At 42.0% G+C, this 23400-nt stretch overlaps 1 protein-coding gene across 1 annotated transcript; it reads left to right on the top strand.

The window, feature by feature from the left end:
- The first annotated feature begins 21958 nt into the window (after positions 1–21958).
- Positions 21959–22894, top strand: LOC146853808 (olfactory receptor 5J3-like). Its single transcript, XM_085650917.1, has one exon. It carries the CDS (start codon positions 21959–21961, stop codon positions 22892–22894), a length of 936 nt encoding a protein of 311 aa, XP_085507043.1.
- The last annotated feature ends 506 nt before the right edge of the window (positions 22895–23400 follow it).

The raw sequence follows: 23400 nt of genomic DNA, 5'->3' as shown, positions 1-23400 counted from the left end.
GCCAGAGCACTCTAGGCTACAGATTTGAACTCCTGTCTTATGGCTCGAATCATTGCATTTTTTGGTAGGTCAAGCACAGATTTCAATATATTACCTCTAACAACTCCCATGCAACCTGTCTATCCATTGACAGCACCTCCGATCCATACAAAGCCTGAGAACTTATGTTATCCAGTATGACTTTACTTAGTGGCTCAAAGGTACAACGACCATATTTGAAGTCATACCACTTCAAAGCCCTTACTTCAGTCATCAATGTAAACCTCCGAGTGGCCAGATGTTTATACCATCTTGGATCATCTGAAAAGATCATCCCCATGTATATACAATCCCGGATCTGCTGCAGCAGCATATTGCCTACGAATCAAGGACATTTCCTTTTCCTTTTCTGAGAAGTTTTTGTCTTCTCAATATTGATCATCAATTTGTTGACTAGACAAAAGAGCTTAATGCATTTAATTTGCATTGAAGTCCAATGGGCATACGATCCAACACCCCCAGATCATCCCCACACATATGACAACTCTTATGTCTGCCCCCAATCTTCGGTGAAAAAGTATGTGTAGCACTTCGTACCTGAGGGAGGTCCACACTGAATAAACTGAACAGCAGGCATGTTAAGACGTATCCCTGGCGTAGCCCATTTTTTACTGGAATTGTTCTTGAGAGGCTAGCTGCCACGTCGATACCAACCTGTACCCAGTTATTACTGTGTAGTTTTATAAGAGTCCCAACGGGGTCACAGATACATTTCACTGTCAGAGCTTATGCCATAGCATGCCTCTGTCCACCCTGTGAAACATCGCCAACTACCAACTTAATTGACATCCTTGCGGTCCCCCACAGAGTGAAACAGTGATCCGTTGTTGAGTATTTTGGCCTAAATCCTCCCTGATCTACAGGGGATCCATCTGGTGTCAAAGGCCAGGCAGCTAGGTGCCTTAATATGATCGGTACAAATATCTTAGGAGCCATACCCAACAAAGATATCAAACAATAGTTAGCTGGTTGATCAGTTTTGCCTTTTTTATGAAAAGGCTTCACTTACTATGGCTTTATTCCATGAATCTGATGGATTCACTTAGATGTTACCCACTTGAAAAACCCATTAAGGGTTAGGCCCCACTTACTGGGATCCTTCTTAAAAATAGCACACAGAAGACCATTTGGGCTACCAGTCCTGGAGGATTACTTATTACAGATGACTTCAGGAAGCACTACTGCTGAATGGGAGTATGCGATAACCTCTATATCAGCTAGGGATGTAACTTGGGTCACCGAAACATTTTAGAGTTTCCACCACTATAGAGGGAATAGATAAAATTGTACCAATCATGCTCAGTTATCTGTACCTCAACGTGGATGCTGAAATAAAAGTAGCCAAATTTACCAGCCTACAAAAATGTTTACTATTCTTCCCTACAATAGTTGCTAGCATTAGTTCCCAAATCGATTAATAAAATGCCCTTTTTTTGGAGGGACATAAGTTACGAAATATTCTATTTTCGACGTCTACATCGCTTCTCTTAAACTTGAAATATTTTTATTAGTATTAAAGCATCAACAACACTTGACTTGTTCAAGGTTCTTCTTCTTTCCATACAATTGTTGTCAAACCATCCATTTCCCTTTTAGCTACAGCCTCAAACTAACTTTGGTCCAATCTTTACCAATTTAAAATGGGCTAATAGTTGCTTGATCAATCTGCCTTATCAATTAATACCATAATCTCCTACTTCCACATCTAGAAGCTCAAGTTCAATTAAATAGAAAGCCTGAAGTGAGTCTTTTGTGATCAAGCCCCAAACTCTCCGGTGGTAATCTACCGCAGGAGTCAAGACAGAAAGGGAACTTTCAGCTCCAGACTAACTACATTGTGATCACTAGGCCCTACTTCAAGAACTCTAAAAGCTTTAACCCTGTAAAACTGGTGTATTGGCACAAACACATAGTCAATACACATACAACTGTTACCATATTTAAAGGATCTGGGTGCAGGTATATCATCATTGCATCATCCAATAATAATTGACTATGTTCTGCTGGCAGAATTCCACTAGTAGTCAGTGATATTTAGTGCTGCCAGCCAATCCTTTAAGGAAACATTAATTATTTTAAACAGTGATTCTTCATTAAATCCTCCCTTACAATAAAGAGAGCATCAGGATGATCCAATAACAATTTTAATACCTCAGCGACCAAATTCAACTGTTCACTTCTAGGTACAGAGCAAGCTGGCGGAACATACGTGTTTAATCAGGCCATTTGTTTAAACTCTGCAACATTGTCAAACAAGTCAATTTAGCATGCAAATACCCATGCACAAGTGGTTTGCAACTATGTTACTTTTCACCAACAGCAAACTGATACCAAGATTAACAGTCTACCTACAGCTCTTCCTCTGGTCGAAGCCTTGGTTTTTCGACCTATAGGAACAAAACCCTCAACTACTGTGCACTCTATCAACCAGGTGTCCTGAAGGAACAATACAGGGCGATTACTCAGCATTTTACTATAATTTCCCACTTTGATGAAAGATTTAAACCCATGAATGTTCTATGCCAAGACATGTGCTGGTAGTAGATGCCCTGCCTCCTACCAGCTGATGTCATGAGATCCTCTATCACTCCAAGAAGAAGTATGATGACTCTGCACAACTTTTGGGAAAGGGGTTCGCTGCTCTTCCAGAACTATATCGCTCAGAGCTGGGGCCATATTCCTCCAAAATTGTGGTGCTGTCTAGTAACATCAAGATGGTGGGAAAAGTCTTGATTCCCCCTAGTTGGGGCTTTGTCCTTTTAAAATGTAGTGGTTTCTATTCTTTCTTGTAACCCATTCCATTCCCACCAACTCCTACCAGCATGTTCTCTCTGACCTATACCCAAGGACATAGTTGAAATTACCTGATTGTACTTTAACCAATTCAGTTCAACTAAAAATTGAACCTTCTGGGGGCAATCACCTATCCCCTGCTATTGGTTGGCACTCTCCCACTCTATCCCAGCACCATCATGTACGTAGATGCAATTGGCTATCAAAGCAGGTGCTGAGACTTCAACTAAGGCCTTCACAAACAGTGCACACATTAGCTTCACACCTGCTACAGACTTAAAGCCCACCACTAATAAGTCCTTTGATCAAATGTTATTTAATCCTTTTATATTTACAAAAATACTTAAAAGCCTAGTTTGGTTTGGAGGACGGCTATAATAAAGCTGCAACTTTCTTTTGGATTGGGGTGTAAAGAATAACTGCATCTGAGTCCTAAATCTGGAATCATCCCTTACCTAAACTGATTGGGCCCTCTTTAAAACATCCTTGGCTTCTCTCTTGTCAGATGTATTATTGCAAGACATAGATTTAAGGGGGGTCTCTCTGTACTACTTCCCCCCCTATTTTATTCTTTTCTTTTCTTCTCCTTCTGCTTTTATCCTTCCCTTTAGAGGCTTGCTCAGCCTTCTTGCTCCTGTCTTAGAAGGTCTCTCCATGGGAGCTAGCTGTTTAACCTTTACAGAATGCGCTGTTTTGGAAGATAGCTTAAGATTTTGCCTAAAAGGCCTACTGCCATGTTTAACACTCCCTACTTTCACCCCCAGTCTAAATGACAAGTTGATACTAAATGTTGACAGGACCGTCCTCTTCCCAAAGATACTTGCTCTTTTCAGAAATTGATAGGGGTACTCTGAGATGAAGGACCTACCAACAACAAGAGGTGTAAATAGCATAACCTCTCGGGGCTTAAATAATTCTCCTGTCTGTGGGGTACACCACTTTGAAACCACTCCCATGGTAGGCTCCTTAATCCCATTCTTCAGAGTTCTGCTTTGTTTTCAAGGAACTGAATCGACTTAACATTTTGGGCGTTATTCAATACTAAGGTCTTTAGCATCCCCCATGAACGTTATTGAATGAATGAAATATTATTTATAATGCGCAACTATGCCCAGTGGGCGTCAAGGCGCCTAAACCAAAATATAGAGCTGATAGCAGACAGAAACAGAACCTACTGGTATGCCTTAATAAAGAGCCAAGTTTTCAAGGACTTCCTAAAGAGGTCAAGGGAAGGAAGTCGTTTGATTTCAAGGGGGAGTGAATTCCACATTAGAGGTGCCAATATGGAAAAAGCTTTGGACCCCCATCTAACCTTCTTGGCTCTGGGGATTACCAGTTGGTGTTGCTCGCTGGAACGTAAATATCTACTCGGAACATATCTGGTAAGTAATGAACCAAGAGCATCAGCCGAGCCTGCAGTTAGAGCCTTAAATGTAAGGCAAAGAAGTTTGAAAGTGATCCTTGACGGAATGGGGAGCCAATGGAGGTTCTTCCTCGCTAAGGTCATTGATGACAACCAGGGCAAAGCGAGGGCAAACCGCGCTGCAGCGTTCTGTATGACCTGTAGACGCTGGAGCAAGCCCTTGTTGGCCCCGGCGTACACAGAGTTACAGTAATCGAGCCTTGAGCCAACAAGGGCAATCACCACCTGTTTCCGCGCCTGAGGGGACAAATAATTCACAATCCTTTTTAGGGTCTTGATGACACCCCAACAGGTCGCCACCGTTCTATTCACCTGTAGCTCCATGGAGAGCTGGGTGTCAAAGATGACACCTAGGTTTCTAGCAGATTTGGTAGGTATAGGGCAGCTGTCTAAAGAGGGGGGCCACCAGTCATCTGACCATATGTCCTGGTCCTTGCCAAAGACCAGGACCTCTGTCTTGTCCCCGTTCAACTTTAGGGAGTTGGAGACCATCCAATCTGCAACAAGTTGCATGCAGGCCCTAAAGTTAGAGGCAGTTTTACTGACAGAGTGGGTCAGGGATACCATAATCTGCGTGTCGTCCGCATACGACACTACCTCCATCCCCTGAGATCTTACAAGTCTTGCAAGGGGGGCCACATAGATGTTAAACAGGGTCGGGCTCAATGCCGACCCCTGTGGCACCCCACATTGCAACGACTTGACAGGGGAGAGGTATTCACCTAGCATGACACGTTGCTCTCGATGTTGTAAGAAGGAGCTCATGAGACTGAGCGCTGGTCCGACTACCCCTGCCTCCCTTAACCTGGATGTTAAAGTCAGGGGAGACAGGGTGTCGAAAGCTGCTGAAAGATCAAGCAGCACCAGTACGGAGGTAAGACCCAAATCTACTTTTCTGCGGATGTTATCCATGACTTTTGTCAATGCAGACTCCGTGCTATGTAGCTTTCTAAAGCCGTGTTGGGACCCATCCAAGAAGCCAGAGGCGTCGAGGAAGTTCGAAAGATGGAAGTTCAAGTGGGTCTCCAACATCTTAGCAGGGGCTGGCAGCAGAGAGATGGGTCTAAAATTTTTCAGCACTCCAGGGTCCAAGGTGGTCTTTTTCAAAAGCGGCTTTACGATGGCTCTCTTCCAAAGTGATGGAAAAATGCCCTGTTCCAAGGCTCCATTCATTACCTCAAGCATCGGAGGAAGAATGATTTCTCTGCAGTTTTTAAGCACCTTGAGGGGCAGTGGGTCAAGGGGAGATGAAGATTTAGTTTTATCCAACAGGCTGTTGAGATCTTCTAGCGTAAGAGCCGGGAAGTGTTCAAGGGACTGAGGGGAATCTACATTCCAGGCCTCCAATCGTGTGATTTGCACGGAATCCTCCAAACTGAGTGAGTTCCTCTGCGTCTTTAGGGCTGTGTAAATATCGTCTATCTTTGTATAAAAAAAGTTCGATATATCGTCACATAGCTCCTGGGAAGCAACTACTGGATCAGGAACCTGAAGGGAGCAAAGGGAGTCTACAATTTTAAAAAGCTCTCTGGAGGATGTTAACGAACAGGTTAAGTTAGAAAAATAGTCCTGTTTTTCCTTAATGATTCGCTTTCTATACTCCCGTAGTAGACTCTTATAGCCTTCTCTATCTTTTAAATCCCAAGATTTACGCCAGCCACGTTCCTTCTGTCTACATTTTTGTCTGAGCAACCGCAGATCGGCAGAGAACCAAGGGGCGGATGGCTTCAGTCTAGCTGCAGATTTAAAGGAAGGGGGGGCTAGCTCATCAGCAGCTTTAATAATGGCATCAGTTAAATCTTGAGCCGAGTCATCAACCTTCTGTTTAGTTGAAATACTGATGTTGCGGATAAAAGGTGCAAGTGTCTCCTTAGTAAAATTTTTGAAGCTCCTTTTAGATTGTTTTTTACCGGTGTCAGCCGTGACATCAGGACAGGAAATGTCTAGGGACAGCGGGACTGCTAAATGGTCAGACCATGTAATTGGTACCGGCAAACCGACTTCTAGTCTGGAATCGTTGGTGAAGATCCCGTCAAGGGTGTGCCCCGCCTGGTGGGTCGGATGAAGAACGAGTTGGACAAAATCACATGCCTCCAAGGAATTAATCAGAGAGGAGGTGTCTTTTGATATAGAGTCCTCTAAATGGAAATTGATGTCGCCCAAAATGGTAAAGTAAGGCCTACCAAAATAGGGTTCTAAAATTCTAAAAAGTTCTGGGCAGAAGTTGACTCTAGACCCAGGGGGTCTATAGAGTAATATGCCAGAAAAAGAGCTCACCGGAGTGTGCGTAATACAAAAATAAAGCGCTTCAAAAGGATCTGTAGAAACTGATACAGGTTTTATTATGCAGGAGAGAGTAGATTTAAAAAGAATGGCTATTCCACCTCCTCTACAACGTTCTCTGTCTAATCTTAGAAAGGTGTATCCTTCAGGTATAGCCAAAAGCAAATCATGACCAGCGGACTCAGAAGCCCAAGTTTCAGTGACAAAGACCCAGTCTGGATTCCTCAAACTGACGAAATCATGAAATTCGATCCCATGTTTAATCAGGGAACGAGCATTGACCAAAAAACCCTGTTTGGGTTGACAGATGTGGCTGGTAGACTGAAGAGGGGTAGCACGAGTACCGGATTGAGTAGGACGAGTAAAAAAGCTATTGCAAGAGGGACATAAACGGGCCCGGCTCAGGACTTCAGGTCTAAGCCGGTGATGGCAACAAAGTGCACGAGGTCTCAAAGAAAGAAGAGTACCATACAGAATCTCTAATGGAGGGGAAGGATGAACGTCGGAGGGCCCAGGGTCCAGCCCGTCCTGCAGCGCGTCCTCAACGCGGACGGGCGCAGACGGGCTGAACTCTGGCGTAACTCCGGCGTCAGTCTGGCGTCCCCGCAGCGCGTATCCGCAGCGCGTCTGCATGATTCTCTTAAGTATCCGCCTAGCGTCCTCCTGGCGACTAGAGCGCGATACCAGCCAATCAGCGTTAGTGTTGAGCCATCCCCATCCAAGATGGCGCTGAAAACGGACCTGCGCCGGGAAGCGGACCCGCCAAACAGCGGTGGGTGTCCCAATTTAAATGCAAGTAAGGGCCAGGTGCAATAAGCGCTAGTTAAAAGCAGGGTATAATAAATGAGGAATTTAAAATAAATGACACAAACGAGGCAATATTAAAAACGAGCAGCAGCTCGGTTCCTGCAGTGCATTAAGAACATGCACAGATCAGCTGCCAGCTATAGAGACACGTGACCCTTCACGCAGGCTTCAGGAACGTCTCTTATTTGCATAAGAGATGGAAAAGTTTGCAATGACAGGCCTTGGGCAAACTCAGACGTGTTTCCCTGAGAACTGGTCTCATCAATAAATTCATAATTATATCCTAGGTCTTCCCTTCTCAATCCACCACCTGACTCCTCGGGTTCAGTGGTGGGTATCCAAGATGGTTTATTCAAACAAAACCAACCATACCTTCCCTCACAGATATTGCTGATGATGATTGTCTTGGGAGTCCCCATGGAACCTCCCTGCCACATTTGATACCCCTCCAACAAACTAAATAAGCTTGGTAGCTCCAACACTCCTGGCCCCATTTGGGCACTGCCAGTAACGGGAAGGGCAGTCCCAGCAAGGTTTGCCCTTCCAGTAGGAACATCATTTTGGATAACCTCAGATACATTGCAGATTGAGTGATTAATAAGGTTTGCATACCTATCCACAATAGGAGTCCCACCCCCACTCTGGGAACCACTCTGAGGTGCATCATCACAGTCCTACAAGATGTTGCCTTCCCATCTCACCCTCACCAATAGGACAGTTTGCATTTGGGACCTGAGTTACCAATGACCAAGCAGGAAGGGTGATCTCCATTGTGGTTTCTTCTTGTTCTTCTGTTTGGACCCATGCTCTGTTATCCATCTGCATTATTACTGCACTGTCAGTATCACTATCCAACTCCTCGGTCATCTTGGTTGTTGGGCTCCTTGCTCAAAGTCATTTGTGATAAAGTCCCTTAGTCACCAAGGCAGCCGACCTCACCGACTTCTGCTTCTGTTTTTGCTTCCTGTTAGGGTTTAGAGGATGAGCAATAAGAGTTACTGAATTTATTACACTTGAAAAGCCCTTCAGTGGGGACTCCACCATCCCCTCCGGCATATATTTTCTACTATTTAACCAGTATGCTGGGTAAATAGAAACGTTTTTCTGCTATTTGCACGGCCACCAGCCGAACAGTTCAGAATCTCTACTGTTTAGCCAGAGGCTGGGTAAATGGTGAAGATTTTCAGCTATTTACACCGGCCAAAAGGTGTAGAATCTCTAAAAATCTTAGACAGCTGTCGGGTAAAATGGTGATGATTTTCTATTATTTGCACAGCTGTTGGCCAAACAGCACAGAATCTCTTTTTTTTGCCAGCAACTAGGTAAATAGTGAAGTTTCTCTACTAGTTTCAATTGCACCACACTAATAGTAAATATTTTCTACTATTTAGCCAGTGAGCGTGGAAATAGCTGCCAGGTAAATAGCAGCTACCAAATACAACCTTCATCTCATCTTCAGGATTGAAATAAATTGAAACAAATGATGAAGAGGTGGAATTTTGATTTCAGGAGTGTCAAATACAACGGAGCTCATTTCGTTCAGAGCCTCCCTATGGGGGATAAAACATGTACTTGTCCCTGGAACTTGTCTGGAAATCTGGCATGTGCGGTACCACATTCCTCGTAGTTCAGTTTTGATGTTCCTTGGAGATCTGAAGTCCCCCAGGTCATTGCACTTGAATTATATATCGGTTCAATGAGATACACAATGTTTATTTGAAAATATCTTTATGTAGCTGTCGTTCCAGTAGACAACAATATCACTGAAAGTGGAGCCCGCTAAAGTACTAATGCTCACATATAATTCTTGAATCTGTTTCTTTTTTCATTTTTTGAACAGAAAGAAAAGACAGAATCCAACATTACCTTCACAACCTGCCAGAAGAAAAGCTCACAGAAAGACGCACAGGTGTTCTGCATGAAAGTGCCATGTCAGCTCTCTACGTCGCCAAATGATAGCTCAGCCTCCCATTACACAAAGAAAAGTGGTTGTACAGGCAGTGGCAGTAAGAGCTTGCCAGCACCTTTATAGATGACAACATTTTGGAAGATGAAATGGCAAACGTTGGATAGTCATTTCATTCCACTCTCTTGACCTCTACTATTCCCAGAGAAGGCCAGCAGTTAGGTGAGGTGCCAGATAGACTCTTGCTGCCTTTTCTCTTTTTAAATTTAACAGCATTTCACTTTTTATTTGCATTTCAGATCTATTAATATTTTCCTTATATTTAAGTGTCCATATGAATTATCATGCACAGCGTGCAGACCTAGTTCACTTGAAGAGTATGTTTCAGGATAGGATGCCCTGGAGGATGGCAAAATGTGAGATTTCTATAGTGTACAGGTCAAGGAGCCCAAAGGTGGTTATTATTGGTTGAAGAAGGACGCCGGTAAGAGCTTCAGCTGAGCAGTGTCAAGGACCTAAACATAGAAGGGGCACCTGTTGTCTTGGGGTGAAATGTGGCTGAGGTTTGTGGAATACAGTCCTCTTGTTGGAGCATTACATGAGAGATCCTGGCATAGAAAATCAGGTGAGTGCCATGTATGAGGCCATTCTAATAGCAGACTGTACACTACAAAAATGACAAATGCATAACACCACATTATTCACCACTAAACAGTAAATAATTGTTATAACAGAAAAGTGAAATACCAATAGATTTTAAGTGTGGACTGTTGTATTGACGAGATTTACAAAGACAACAAGTTTTGCGGCCCAAGTCCAACAAACCCTTTATACTATGGAGGCTCGGGACATAGAAGTACTGCCATGACAGAACGGCTTCCAATCAGTAGAGATTGTGGATTAGTGAGTTTATTAGATACACCATTAGATGCACCATCCCAACATGTTATTGTAGAGAAAGTATGTTGCGAAATGGTATCCTGGAATATTGCTGGTCTGTTGTCTAAACAGTCGAATCCCCTTTTTGGGGAATTCATAACAACATTTAATATTCTATGCTTGCAAGAAACGTGGGCTAAGGAGCCAATTCATATTAATGGTTTTAAGACATTCCATACTCCAGCTATTGAAGGGCTTAGCGGTAGAGCAAAAAAGGACCTTGGTATGTACATATCAAATAGGCTGGAAATGAAAAAGGTAGAGCTTCCTAGCTTCCTACCGGAGAACCTTATTATCAACTAATGCTAATCCATGTTGACGGTAACTATTGCATACTACTGATACATTTTTACAACAACATACCTCTGGCCTTAGTGAGAGATGTCTTAATGCAACTACATAACAAAATGCAGTCTGTACATAGGAAAAATTATAGAGACATGATGTTTGTCATGGTAGGTGACTAACTGTGCAACTTGTGGCATTGTGCCAGAGGATTTGTTTTGGCAATACCCATTTCCGTCATTCCCCATTGGGAGATTTGTATAATAATTTTATTTTTAGCATGAATCTGGGTTTTGCTAATGAATAAATCAACAAACCTGCCCCTATGCCCCATACTTTTACGGTGGGGGTTGTCTCACTACTATAGATTACATTCTTATATTGAATATGCTCATAGACTGAATTCATTTCATGTGGATGATAATTCTCTGAGCGACCATTACCCTTTGTGTTTCTCAGTTTTAACACCATCTAATAAATTGCACAGGCAAGATGTAACAGTCCAGATTTTGTCAGACATCACTATTAACAAGATAAATGTCTATAACCTGCGTTGGTCAAAAGTGGACCCAGTTGCTATCACTAGAAAAGTGATAGGCTAGTGTAGCTCAGCCATCGACACGTGTTTGGATTAGACAGTAACTCCAGCTGGCATTCTTTCGTCCTTTAAGTTAATATCTGAGGCAGTAAGGGATTCACTATTTGTCTCAATGAAAAACAAAAATGACCTTCGTGGCTGGTTTGATTCAAAGTGTTCTCGGGCCTACTCCAACCTGAAAAGGGAACTACACAAGGTACCCAAAAATGTCGAAAATATGAGGGTAAGAGGGGAATATAGAGTGGCCCTCAGAGAACGAAAAGCCACTGTGAGAAATGAGGCCTGGGAATCCCTCCACGAAGCATCCTTAAGGGGTGATAGTGCGGCTTTTTGGAGGGTGACAAAAACACCCTTTTTGAACTCTAGTGAGGGGCCGTCTGTAGAGGTTGCTATAGTTAAGAAACAGTGGATTGATTACTTCTCGAGGGTGTACAATATTGATGGAAATATTGTTACCACCTCCGAGAGTATTCATAGGGAAATTGTAATTAATCCTGAAACCATGTATTCTGAGCTTAGGTTTACACTGTAGGAGGTAACCCGTGGGCTTTATACGAGCTCAGGGGGGAAGGCCCCGGGCCCAGATGCGGTCCCCATAGACCTCTTTAAATTCAACACTGAACTAGAGTGAAAAAAGGTAGATTGTTCTTGGCATTTGTCGATCTTACCGCTGCCTTTGATTCTGTGAGAGATGAGGACTTGTGGGCTATCCTAGAACAGCTAGGGGTAGATGCACAAATAATCCTCTTCCTCAGACGCCTATACTGTGATGCCAAGGTGCGAGTATGTTTTGGCCCAGGTGGAGAATGCACGGCCCCATTTCCCATTAGGAAGGGGGTCAGGCAAGGTTGTGTCCTGGCCCCTTCCTTTTTAATCTTTATATTAATGGTTTATGTGAAGCATTAATTAAGGACAATCACGACTTACCACAAATAGCTCCACGCCCGATTCCTGCACTTTTTCATGCAGATGATGCAGTTTTAATGTCCCGCATGCAATTAGGTCTACAACGGGTTTTAAATAGTTTATTAAGTTTATGGGTCAACTGGATCTTAAGGTGAATATCTCTAAGACTTACATTATGAGATGTGGGCCTGGGAGTCACATACGTAGGGACATATTCCTGGATGACCAGAAATTAGAGCATACTACAAGCTTTGCATACCTAGGAATATTGTTTAATGGTAATGGTTCCTGGACACGAGCCATCACGACAAAAAAACTTAGAATGGCTAGATCATAGATGTCCCTCGCAAACTTTGCAAGGAAACTAGGGAGAAGACCACCGCGGGAACTTATACAGATTTACAAAGCGAAAAGCGAAATTTTGTAATCATGGAGACTATTATGATTGTTTTGTATGTCGAATTTTAACGTAATTATGCATAGTTTATAATATTTTATAGTTTTAAAGAATGAATAGTTTATATGTACTTTTATGATTGTCTCAAAAAGCAATCGAATAAAGTCTCTTTGAAGTGAATTGAAGTTTGGACAGAACACTACTTTCTGCCACTCTCTTGCTTTTTGAAATTCCCTTATTATCTTTGTCCTATCTCTGTATGATTATAGTTCTTGAAGGGTTGCTGTAACAGCTGGAACATATGTTACTCCTACATTAAAAGTGTAAACAAATAATATTGTTTCCAACAACGGCCCTCTTGAACTGAAATGATTATCCAAAATAAACCCGAAAGTGAAAATGTCTGAGCCGATTGTTAAGGGGAAGGAGGACTCCACCTAATTTAGCCATGGGATCTAAAATAAATGTCTGGCTTTATATTGTATTGTATTGTAATTGCATTTATATAGAGCTTACTACAGCCGACGAGGCGTCGAAACACTTTTCCGGTGAGTAGCACATTTCTTCAGAACCCATAAAGTATTAGTGGTGTATTGATATAGTGAAATATGAAAGTAATTTGAGTGGTGGATATTTTAGTCAGTTATTTGGATTGGGAAGGATAGTGGGGGGATAGAAGAGGATAAATCGTTTGCATTTATAAAGTGCTTGCTAACCCTGATGAGGTGTTGAAGTGTTCTTTTGGTGAGCAGCACGCTACTCCGGAACCCATGAAAGATTAGTGGTGAATTAGTATAGTGAAATATGAAAGTAATTTGAGCGGTGGATATGTTAGTTTGTTATCTGGATTGAGAAGGATAATAGAGGGATAGAAGAGGGAAAAATGTTTGCATTTATATAGCGCTTACTACTCCATATGAGGTGTAGCAGCACGCTACTCCAGAACCCAAACAGGATTATTGGGAATTAGTATAGGGAAATATGAAATTAATTTGAGTGGTGGACATGTTAGTGTGTTATTTGGATTGAAAAGGAATAGTGGAGGGATAAAAGAGGGAGGGGTCTAGAACGTTTTTTTATTTTGGGAGTTTATAGCCAAAGGGGGAGGTTTGGGGTGAGTAAAGGGGAGCTGGAGGGGAGCAAGTATTGGAAAATATGAAAATATAGTGGGTGATGGACATGTTAAACTGTTATTTGGTTTGAAAAAGAATAGTAGAGAGATAGAAGATGGAAGGAGGGATAGAAGAGGGAAGGGTTTCTTAGAGTTCATAGCAGTAGGACGGGGTTTGGCATAAATATAGGGATGAGTAAAGGGGATGTGGAGAAGAAGAGTCAGAGGGAAGTGTTTAGAAAGGTATTTTTGAGATATCTGAATAGTTAAAGAGTTATGAGATGATGCAAGGAGGGGTAGAGGATGGAAGAGTCTAGAAAGGGTTATTTTGGGGATCATTGTGGCATGGGGTTTGGGATGAATCAAAGAGTGGAGGTAGAGTATATATTGATAGAGGTATAGGGTGAGAAATAGGGTAGTGCATTGGAAAGAGTAGAAGAACGAGGTTTGAGATGAGTCAGAGAGTTGAGGTAGATGATATATTGAGAACGGTATAGGCTGAGAATTAGGGTAGTGCATTTGATATGCTGAATTAGAAGAAAGTAATAATATACATATACATAAGTACATGGAAGGTATATATATGCATAAGGAAGGTACTATATGTAGGTTAAAGATGCATTTAATAAACTCCAGCTTTCAAATGTTGTTGTACTTTTTTGTAATTCAATAGTGAATAGTTATGATAAAAGATTTACTTATTTATGCAGTCACTTATTTGCATGTTAAAAACATAAAATAATGTAACTATAAGTAATATGTACATTTGTTTAGCAGAACTAATGAATATCTGTATTTGTAAAACATAATTATTATACACGTTTATAAAAAGCAATACACAAATGTAGGTGCATATCTATAGTTCAAATAAATGCTTATATGAAAGGGGATATGCTGTTTATTTATGTTTGCATATGGTGGTTATGTGGGCAAGAGCCAATTTATGACTAGTTTTCTGAAGATAAGGTGGTTATGCGTGGATCTTACATTGGGGGTAAGGAGTTTCATAGTTTGGCTGCTTGAACAGAGAAGGATATGCCACCCATGGTTGTTTTCTTGTCTGTTGGGTTTTGAGGTGCTGCTCTAGAACGTAGGTTCCTTTGTTGAATGCATTTTGTGATTTTATTCCTCATGAACAGCAGTCCCGTTCCATGTATTGGGTAATAATGGCGGCTTGAATGTGGATCTTCTGGCAACTGGTAACACATGCAGGGCTTTTAAGGAAGGCGAGATGTGGGCTTGTGGCTTTATATGTTTGAGTAGTCTGGCAGCTGAGTTCTGAATCCCTTTAAGTATTTTCATAATTGTTAAAAGTGATCTGTGGTAGTGCCTATTGGTGCAATAGAGTTTGGACAAAAGAAAAAGGAGATGGTAGCCTGGACCTTGTGTGGAAATCCCAGATGGGGGAAGATTTGCAGCAGTTTTTTATAGTGACAAAGCGTGAGCCTGCTAGTTTCTCCACTTGGGTATTCATTGATAGCTTGGAGTTCAGGGTCATTCTGAGGTTTCTTACTTTCTTTGATACTTTAGGTGGTGTTTCAGGATCATCATGCCAGGCGATGAGTGGGTCATAATTTTTCCAACCGCCTCACATGAGTATTTACATTTGGGAAGCATTCAATTTGAGATGGCTCCACATCATCCATTAATCCACGGCTCTGAGACAACTGAAAATTGGTGAGTTTCCAATGTCTTTGGGGCATTCCAGTTATAGTAGTATATGCAAGTTATCTTCATAGTTATGACACGTGAGGTGAAATTGATTGATCAGTCCCAGGTAATAACTTCATGTAGATGTTGAAAAGCATGGGTGAGAGGATAGAGTCTTGAGGGACTCCTGCTTTTGTGAGGTATGGTTTGCACGAGAAAGGGGGAGTACTGATGACATTAGTTCTGTCGTGAAGGTAGGATACGATCCAGTCTAGAGCAGTTCCATCTATGACGGCTTCTTAGAGTCTCTTTATAAGAGGTCCAAGATATGTAACACAGCAACCCCTACCCATCAACTGTGTTCTTAAGGTCATCCCAGATGGCAATGAGGGCAGATTCTGTGCCTCTTCCTAGATGGAATCATGTTTGTAAGTCTGAAAGTATGGCATTATCTTCAATGAATTGTGACATCTGGGTGAATGCTGCTGCTGTTTCTAACAGTTTGTCCAGGAAAGGTCCATTTGTTATCAGTCTGTAGTTGTTGGGGTTCAGCGGGTCCAGGTTTGTTTTCATCAGTAATGGGCATATGTATGACTTTTTCAGGGTTTCTGGAAATATTCCTGTAGTTAAGGAATTGTTGATGATTCATCTTACTGGTTAAGCAGCAGAGGTTGTTAGAAGTTATGTCTTGAAAGTTTGTAGCGGACATGGGTCAGAAGGGCCGCTGGCACCCCTTCTTGCTTTGACCAGGTCAAAAAATTTCATTATCTAAAATTTGTTGGAAGGAATAGAGAGTCTGGGTTAGAGTATTCTTGGATTCTTGTTTTGGAAAAGGGTCGGTGCTGGTGCTTTGACTTTGTTTTAAATATGAGCCCAACATGTCTGCTTTGGCCATGTAATGATTTGTCAGTTTGTCTGTGAAATATTGAGTAATAGGATGAGCTCCTTCAAGGCAATTTGGTTTACGAACTTCAGTAACGATTTGATGATATTCTTTATTTGCACAATGAGGGGCAGATTTACAAGCCCCTTGCGCCTCTTTTACGCTGCAGTTGCATCACTTTTGTGACGCAGCGGCAGCACAAAGCCAGCGTCATGGTGCGGGGTACTTACAACGTGATGCATCTGGAAGATGCGTCACGTTGTAAAGCCCTGCGCCAAACGTAGGCGTTCCGGCGCGGCGGGGGGCGTTCCAGCGCAGGAACGCCTCCTAAAAGCGGCTGAGTGAAATCTACAAGATTTCACTCAGCCACTTTTAAGGCCATACTGCGTCAAAACCCTGTGCCTGATTGAAGCAGGCGTAAGGATTGATGCAGCATTTTAAAGATAGGGCATCCCCGAGCCTTGCTGGAGCTGCGTCGCGCTTGCGACGCAACTCCAGCAATATGCCGCCTTTACGGCAGCAGATGCGTCACGCATCTGTCCATTTTTGCCCCATGGTGCGCCGCATTGTAAATGCGGCGCATCCATGGTGGCGGAGCCGTGACGCACATATATATGCAGGAATGCACCACTTATTGTAAATCTGCCCCTTAGCATTTTGAATTCTCTCTGAACAGTACCTTTTCTTAGCTTTTTTGATACCGACTTGTAGGCAAAGTTTGTCTTGATTGGTGTTTGTTTTGGACCAGGCACATTGCAGCTTTCTAATTTGTTATTTTATCTCTTTTATCTCTGTATTTCTCCAAGGTGCCTGTTTTCTTTTGTTCTGTTGTGTCGTTTTTAGTGGTATCAGGATATCAAAAGCTTCCTGTAGCCACTCATATGGTTTTTAACAGAACGCATTGTGTCTAGATCTGTACAGGAAGTTAGTTGTGTTTCTAAGTATTGCAAATTGACATTGTTCCACGGCTGGGAGGTGGATTCACGTAAGGTGGTTTAGGTGCATCGCTTTGTGTTGTTTTATGTTGGAAAGCAAACAAATGGTGATTTGACCATGTGACTGGAGCAACTAGTTCTGTATTTGCAAAAATGACATCTAGGATGTGTCTAGCACTTTGTGTGGCTTTGTGGTCGATCTGATGTAGGTTCAGTGCATCTAGCCAAGTGATGATTGAGTGTAGTGTTATCAGATTTGAAACCATGTCTAGGAGTGTGTCTGCACATTTTGCATTGGTAGGATTACATCTGGTGAAAAGGGCCTCACAACCTTGTATGGAGATGTTGTCAGCTTTAGCGGTATGTATTGTTTGCCGGAAAACAACAGCTAGGCAACCTTCTTTTTGCCTATACGATTTTGCGTGATTGTTTTATGGCCTAGAGGAACAGCTTCATGCAAGACTGGAGCCATATCATCTCCCAATCATGATTCAGTTATAAAGGGCATGTCAGGTTTTGTGACAGTGAGAAGGTTCTAGATGTGATGATCGGTTATATTGAACAATTGGGCATTTATTAGTAGACAGTTTAGAGAATGTGCTTTGGCAATAGTGTGACTTTGTTTTGTAGAACAGCAAGCAGTATTTTGTGGGCTTGTAGCAGTTACGTCCTTAGTATTGGTATTAGCTGTATTAGGATAGCAATCATGCAGCTTTTCTGTATTGTGTTCTTTATCCAGCAGGCTAATACGGCATTTTGATGGGGCTGCGTGTGTAGGTGGTGGAGAGTGAGTTGGTGAGCTGTGTTGTTTTTATAGTGTAACCTTGTTGTGCAGTAGACATGGAGAAGTGAAGTTGTTAGGAGTGGCATGTTGCCTATTTTGTTTGTGTCTGTTTAGGGTGGAAGTTGTATGAGTTAGGTGAGGCATTTGGGTCATATAGGTCATATAGTAAGGTTTGCCATTTTCTAGCAGATGAGAGGCAGTTATAAGATAGTTGTTGTGTTGCTCTATATGTGTTAGGTGTAGAGGAAGAGAGAAAGCTTGACATTGATATTTGTTCATGGTGTTTGTAGTATGGAAGGTGGGTGTATGTTTGTAGTTTGTGACGGAAAGTATTATGAGGTGTTGCATGTGAGAAATTTTGTTGTGCTGGTGTGTGTGTTATGTTTTGCTTTTGAGGAGTAGTGAAAGGAGGTGCTGAAGTATTTGTTTCCTGAGAATGATTTGTATGTAAATTATTGTTGGTGAGTGGAAGTTGTAAGGTAAATGGGGTGGTGATGTGTTTGTGATTGGAGTGCAATTGTATTTAAGAGGGGATAAACTAGAGTTAAGAGTGTTTGTGTTAGATTTGATTGCTGAAAGAGGTAATATTTGTGGTCCAGTAGAGTGTAAATGTTGTGCGTTTGTCTTATTGTGGAAGGAAGAAGAGGAGGGTGTTGGTGGGAGAAAAGATGGGCGGCTGAGTATAGGTTTGTTTGGGACTAAAGGGGGTCTGCTAGGAGTAATAAGAGCAGGATGTGTATGCCTGGATGGGATATAGTTAAGTATGGTGTGAAATTGGGTTGTGTTAGTGATGTGTGGATTAATTAGTGGTATGGGATAGAGTAGTGTATTATTTATTAGTGATGGTGAAATGTGTTGCAGCTGGGATGGAAGGGTCTATAGGTTTGATTGCTGAGGTTTTTGTAGTGGCTGCTGAAACTTTGAACTTTGTCTAGTGTTAGTTTTTTGTATATGAAGTGAAATATTGATTTTGTTTTACCAGAACTAGCTGAGTCACCATTAAAAGTTTATTTTTGGAGTCAATAGTTTCTATTTAAAGAAACCCCAGTTGGTCATATTGCAGTCAAAAGGATCAATATGATTATATGATATCAAATTGCTGCCAGAAATGTTTGTCCCAACAAAAGCTTAGATGGTTGTGATCCTGAACCCATCTGTGTCGAGGAATAGCTTTCATGGGATGTCAGTGGAGAAGCATTGAGGGTGGAGGAGAGCCTGATAATAAAAGTATGCCTATGTTGATTTTAAAGGGCCAGATCTAGCTTGTTCTTCAGCTTTAACATGGCTAATTCCATGATTAATGATCACAGAACATAAGAACTGAGAAGATCATCTTGGGAATAAGATGTTGCTTGAACATCTTTGCTTTAAACATAATATTATGTGGTATGCTGTGGTGCTAATATCTGGGGTTTCAGGATAATCCATCTGCACATTTTGCATTCCTAGGACTTTGTTTAATTAAATATGTTATTGTTTTTAAAATATTACCAGTGTACATTAATCAGCATTTAGGGTACAATACAATCAGTTCCAAAGTTAAACATCACATGTCAGCTATAATCAACAGGGTTTACAGATTTTTCACTTAATAAGCTCTATAACCATAGCACAGACTGTATCATTTAGAAATACTCCCAGCAGAGCTCCCAGGTCTTCTTAGATTTTGTAACATTACCTGTAGCTTAATGTAAAGTTTCTTCTGCTTTTGCACAATTATCCATGCCCATCAGCCACTCTCCTGTTGTAGATTCCCTTCTCCAGAGATGCACAATGTCTCTCTTTGCCACCAGAAAACCTGCAGCTATGACGGCTTGGGCATTTCTAGGACCCTCCCATCGTCCCTTCATGACAAGAATCACCACTTTAGGATCTTGGGACCTTATTTAGAGTATGGAAGGCAGAACACTCCATCACAAACGTGCCTGAAGTCCTGTTCGCCACTTTGTAAATAAACTAGAACCTATGGCACTTGATATACTGTGGACCCGACATCCTCCACACTCGCGAAAAAGTATTTAGCCTTCCAAACTCTAAGTACAGCCCCATGCCCAGGGGTCGGTTTACCCCTTTTGTTCACATCTGATGAATTTTACTCCAGTATTCGACAATGACTCTTTTTGTGTCTATTCTCCAATCTATTGTGTACCTCCTATTAAGGCAGCTGTTTGAATCACCAGTGCAGCTCTTGTTTTGAGGGGAAATGTTTAAACAAAGTGAAATATCTTAATCCAATTGTTAACACATAATTTGACTACTGCTTGAATATGCAAACGGACAGGCAATAGTCTTTAGGAAGAACAGATTATAAAATGTAGATGACTCTTTGTATGCGAAACTTCCAGTGCTAATTTCTAAAAGAAAATAAGTGCCAGGGCTCTCGTCAGGAGGCCACTGCAGTTTGCACCACACATTGCCCCTACATGGAGGCGTGAAGACACTCTTGTAATGTAAGACAGGCCTAATGAGACTTGTTATACAAGGGCAGTCGTCTCTCAACCATTTCCTGTCTCATCCATGGCAAGCATCGGGTACCAACCTGAATACAGTTATAGTGATGTCCTTGCTATGACTGACCCAACTGCGATCATCTGACTCTGGAAGCCCTTGTGCGTGTATGAGAATTACTATCATTTGGCATAACGCAACACAACAAGACAGTGTGCTGCGCTTCTCTAAATGGAGAGAGCAGGAATGCACCATTTTTACTAATACATAATGCATTCATGCTCTCGCTCTGTGCTGGTGGTCACAATGCAGCCCAGTGCCAATACATGCACCCTTGTGCTATGGTGCAAAGGTACAAAGGTGACTGCATTACAGGCAGGATTGTTTTTGTGGAGGAAGTTACGCCTTTCTGCACAAAAACAATCCTCAGAGGCATTTTTTCTCTTTTTATGCGTGCTGCAGAATGCAGCTAAAGTATAAAGAGGGAACAAACAGAAGAAATGAAGGTATTCACTCAGTATGCCTCTGTTGGAAAGGTGTATCATTTTGACACAATCCCAGGTTAACTAGTCGTAGTAAATCTGGAAATGAGGCAAAAATCAAGGGTGAATGCATGGGAGCAGCTACACTCCAACCATGGAACGCCTTCACAGCACAGAGTAACGCATGGCAGTGACTTTCCCTGCCTTGTGTTACTGTGGATTTACTGGGGCAGGCAGAGACATGGAATTTGGCATTACCTGCTAAGTAAATCTCACTGAAGTCCTGCATCTGCCTCGCACCACCTTGCATGATGCAATGGCAACACAAATGCTTCACAAATCTGGGCCATAATATCTACAGACTTATCAGACATCTCATTGGGCAGTAACCAGCCCATACTAACCTCGCCTGTATCCTCATATTTTGGGTGTTTATGTGGGCAGCCTCAGGCACAATAAACATCTTCTTCTAATTTCGTGCACCAGCCCATAGCCACCTGCCATGCCAAGTCGTTCGCCATTCTACTTACGGGCAATGTCTCTCTTTGCCAGAAGTGTACCGAGACTCACCAATGTCCATACTTGTCTTACCCCCCTAAATTGAATAGGATACCCAGCAGTGTAAGGAATAGCACCACAGTCACCTCCAATATACGAGGCAACACTGTTTTATTTATTTCCCCTGACCAAAATACACTCTCTCTTTTTAACTGTATTTTTTGCGACAATCTGAGCATTTTTATATTCTAGGTTGTAAGGCGTATTTGTCTTATACATTTAAGCAAGGTCACATTCAACCACGGAATAGATGGTTCTGTGTGTCTGTGTGTGGGTGTGTGCGCGTCTGCTATACACAGTCTATCTACCACATCTCCTTTAAAGTACGTCACGGGGAAACTGAGAGGATATGATTGTGTATGATTCCCCACAAAGACATATGGGTGTTTAATTATGCATTTGTGTACATGTATGTGTGTGTGGGTGTCTGTAAGGGATTATCTAGCCTTTTGAATTTAATGTTGAAACAAAAGACCATAGCTCAACATTGTAAGCCTTATGTACCTTCTTCAGGCAATACTACCAATGGTTTCTGAGTATTCTAGTAAATTCACATGTGGGCCCTTAACTTCTGGCCACCCATTCTTGTTCCATAGAGGATCCATTTCATATTACATTTTATTTTGATTGAGCTGATTGTAAGTTGATATTCTAAAACACCTGTGTTTGCCCAGCTCATGAATCTGTTCCCTGTGTTTCTCCTCCTCAGTTTATTTTTACCATCCACAGCCATGAAAGCAGGAAACCAAAGCACTGTGACTGAGTTTATCTTGTTAGGATTCACCAACTATCCAGAACTGCAAGTGATATTTTTCCTTCTATTCCTGTTAATTTACACCTTCACACTGTTGGGGAATGGCAGCATGTTACTCATTGTTTGGTGCAGCGCTAATCTTCACACACCCATGTATTTCTTTCTCACCCAGCTTTCTTTCTTGGATATTACTTTTGCATCTGTTTTTGCCCCCAAGATGCTGGCTGACCTCACTGACAAAAACAAAATAATCTCTTTTTATGGTTGCGTAGCACAACTTTTCTTCTTTGCCGGAATAGGTGGTACTGAATTCTTCCTGCTGGCAGTGATGGCGTTTGACCGCTATGTAGCAATATGTAGCCCACTGCTCTACACATTGATCATGAGTCAACATTTATGTTTAAGCTTGGTTGCAGGGTCATATGCAGGCGGGTTTTTGTACTCTTTGATTCATGCAGGTTGCTTATATCGGTTACATTTTTGTGGCCCTAATGTCATGAACCACTATGCTTGTGACTACCCTGTGCTTCTGAGGCTTTCCTGCAACGATATCTCAATTAATGATTCACTGCGCTTTGTATTGGCTGCATTTGTGGTGGTAGGTTCCCTCCCTGTTATTATTGTCTCTTATTCCTATATTGTCACTGCCATCCTGCGGATCACAACCACAGCAAGGAGACATCGTGCTGCATCCACATGCATCTCCCACTTGACCTGTGTCTTTCTCTTCTACGGCACTGCTTTCTTCATGGAGATGACACCCAACTCAGGCTCTTCAGAAGAACAATACAAAATGGTATCTGTCATCCCCACTGTGGTAGTTCCTGCTCTAAACCCCCTGATATACAGCCTGAGGAACAAGGAGGTGAAAGAAGCTCTAAGAAAGATATTGTGCCAGACATCCTACCAGTGATGAGAACTGTTACAACCTCCCCAAGATGATCACAAAATCCTGTTGGCACTTGTAATAATTACCTTCTACATCATGCCATCAGTACTGCATTTGTAATTATGCTTCCTTGCACAGTATTCTTGTTTCCTGTACATAGCAAATGTTGGATAAGTGGGTAAAGCCATCTACTTCCAAGCTATGACTAGGATTAGCTGCCATGCTTTTCTGCATAAAGGTGTGCTCCTAATTGCATGTTACTTTTCAGAGACATAATAGTTCAAGGGATATATATATTCCACACATTACTTGCATATTGATTCCCTCTTTTATCCCATGGACCATGTACAATATCCTACTCATTTCAAAATTGATAGGAAGCAGCCTTTACAAAGAGGTTTTTAACACCTTGTGATTTTACCACGCATTTTTAAGCATGCGTGTTTTTACAATGTGTATGTTTTTAAAACAGATGCCTTTACCACGCACTTAAGGTAAGCTGGGGGGTAATGTACAATAACCATCTTATC

This window comes from Triturus cristatus, chromosome 4_1 (assembly GCF_964204655.1).
Source record: "Triturus cristatus chromosome 4_1, aTriCri1.1, whole genome shotgun sequence".
Classification (NCBI taxonomy): Eukaryota; Metazoa; Chordata; class Amphibia; order Caudata; family Salamandridae; genus Triturus; species Triturus cristatus.
This window is presented reverse-complemented; position numbering and strand designations above follow the sequence as displayed.

What these genes read in the sequence shown, in the direction of transcription:
- LOC146853808 (XM_085650917.1), top strand. Translation starts at nt 21,959, where the DNA reads ATGAAAGCAGGAAACCAAAGCACTGTGACTGAGTTTATCTTGTTAGGA.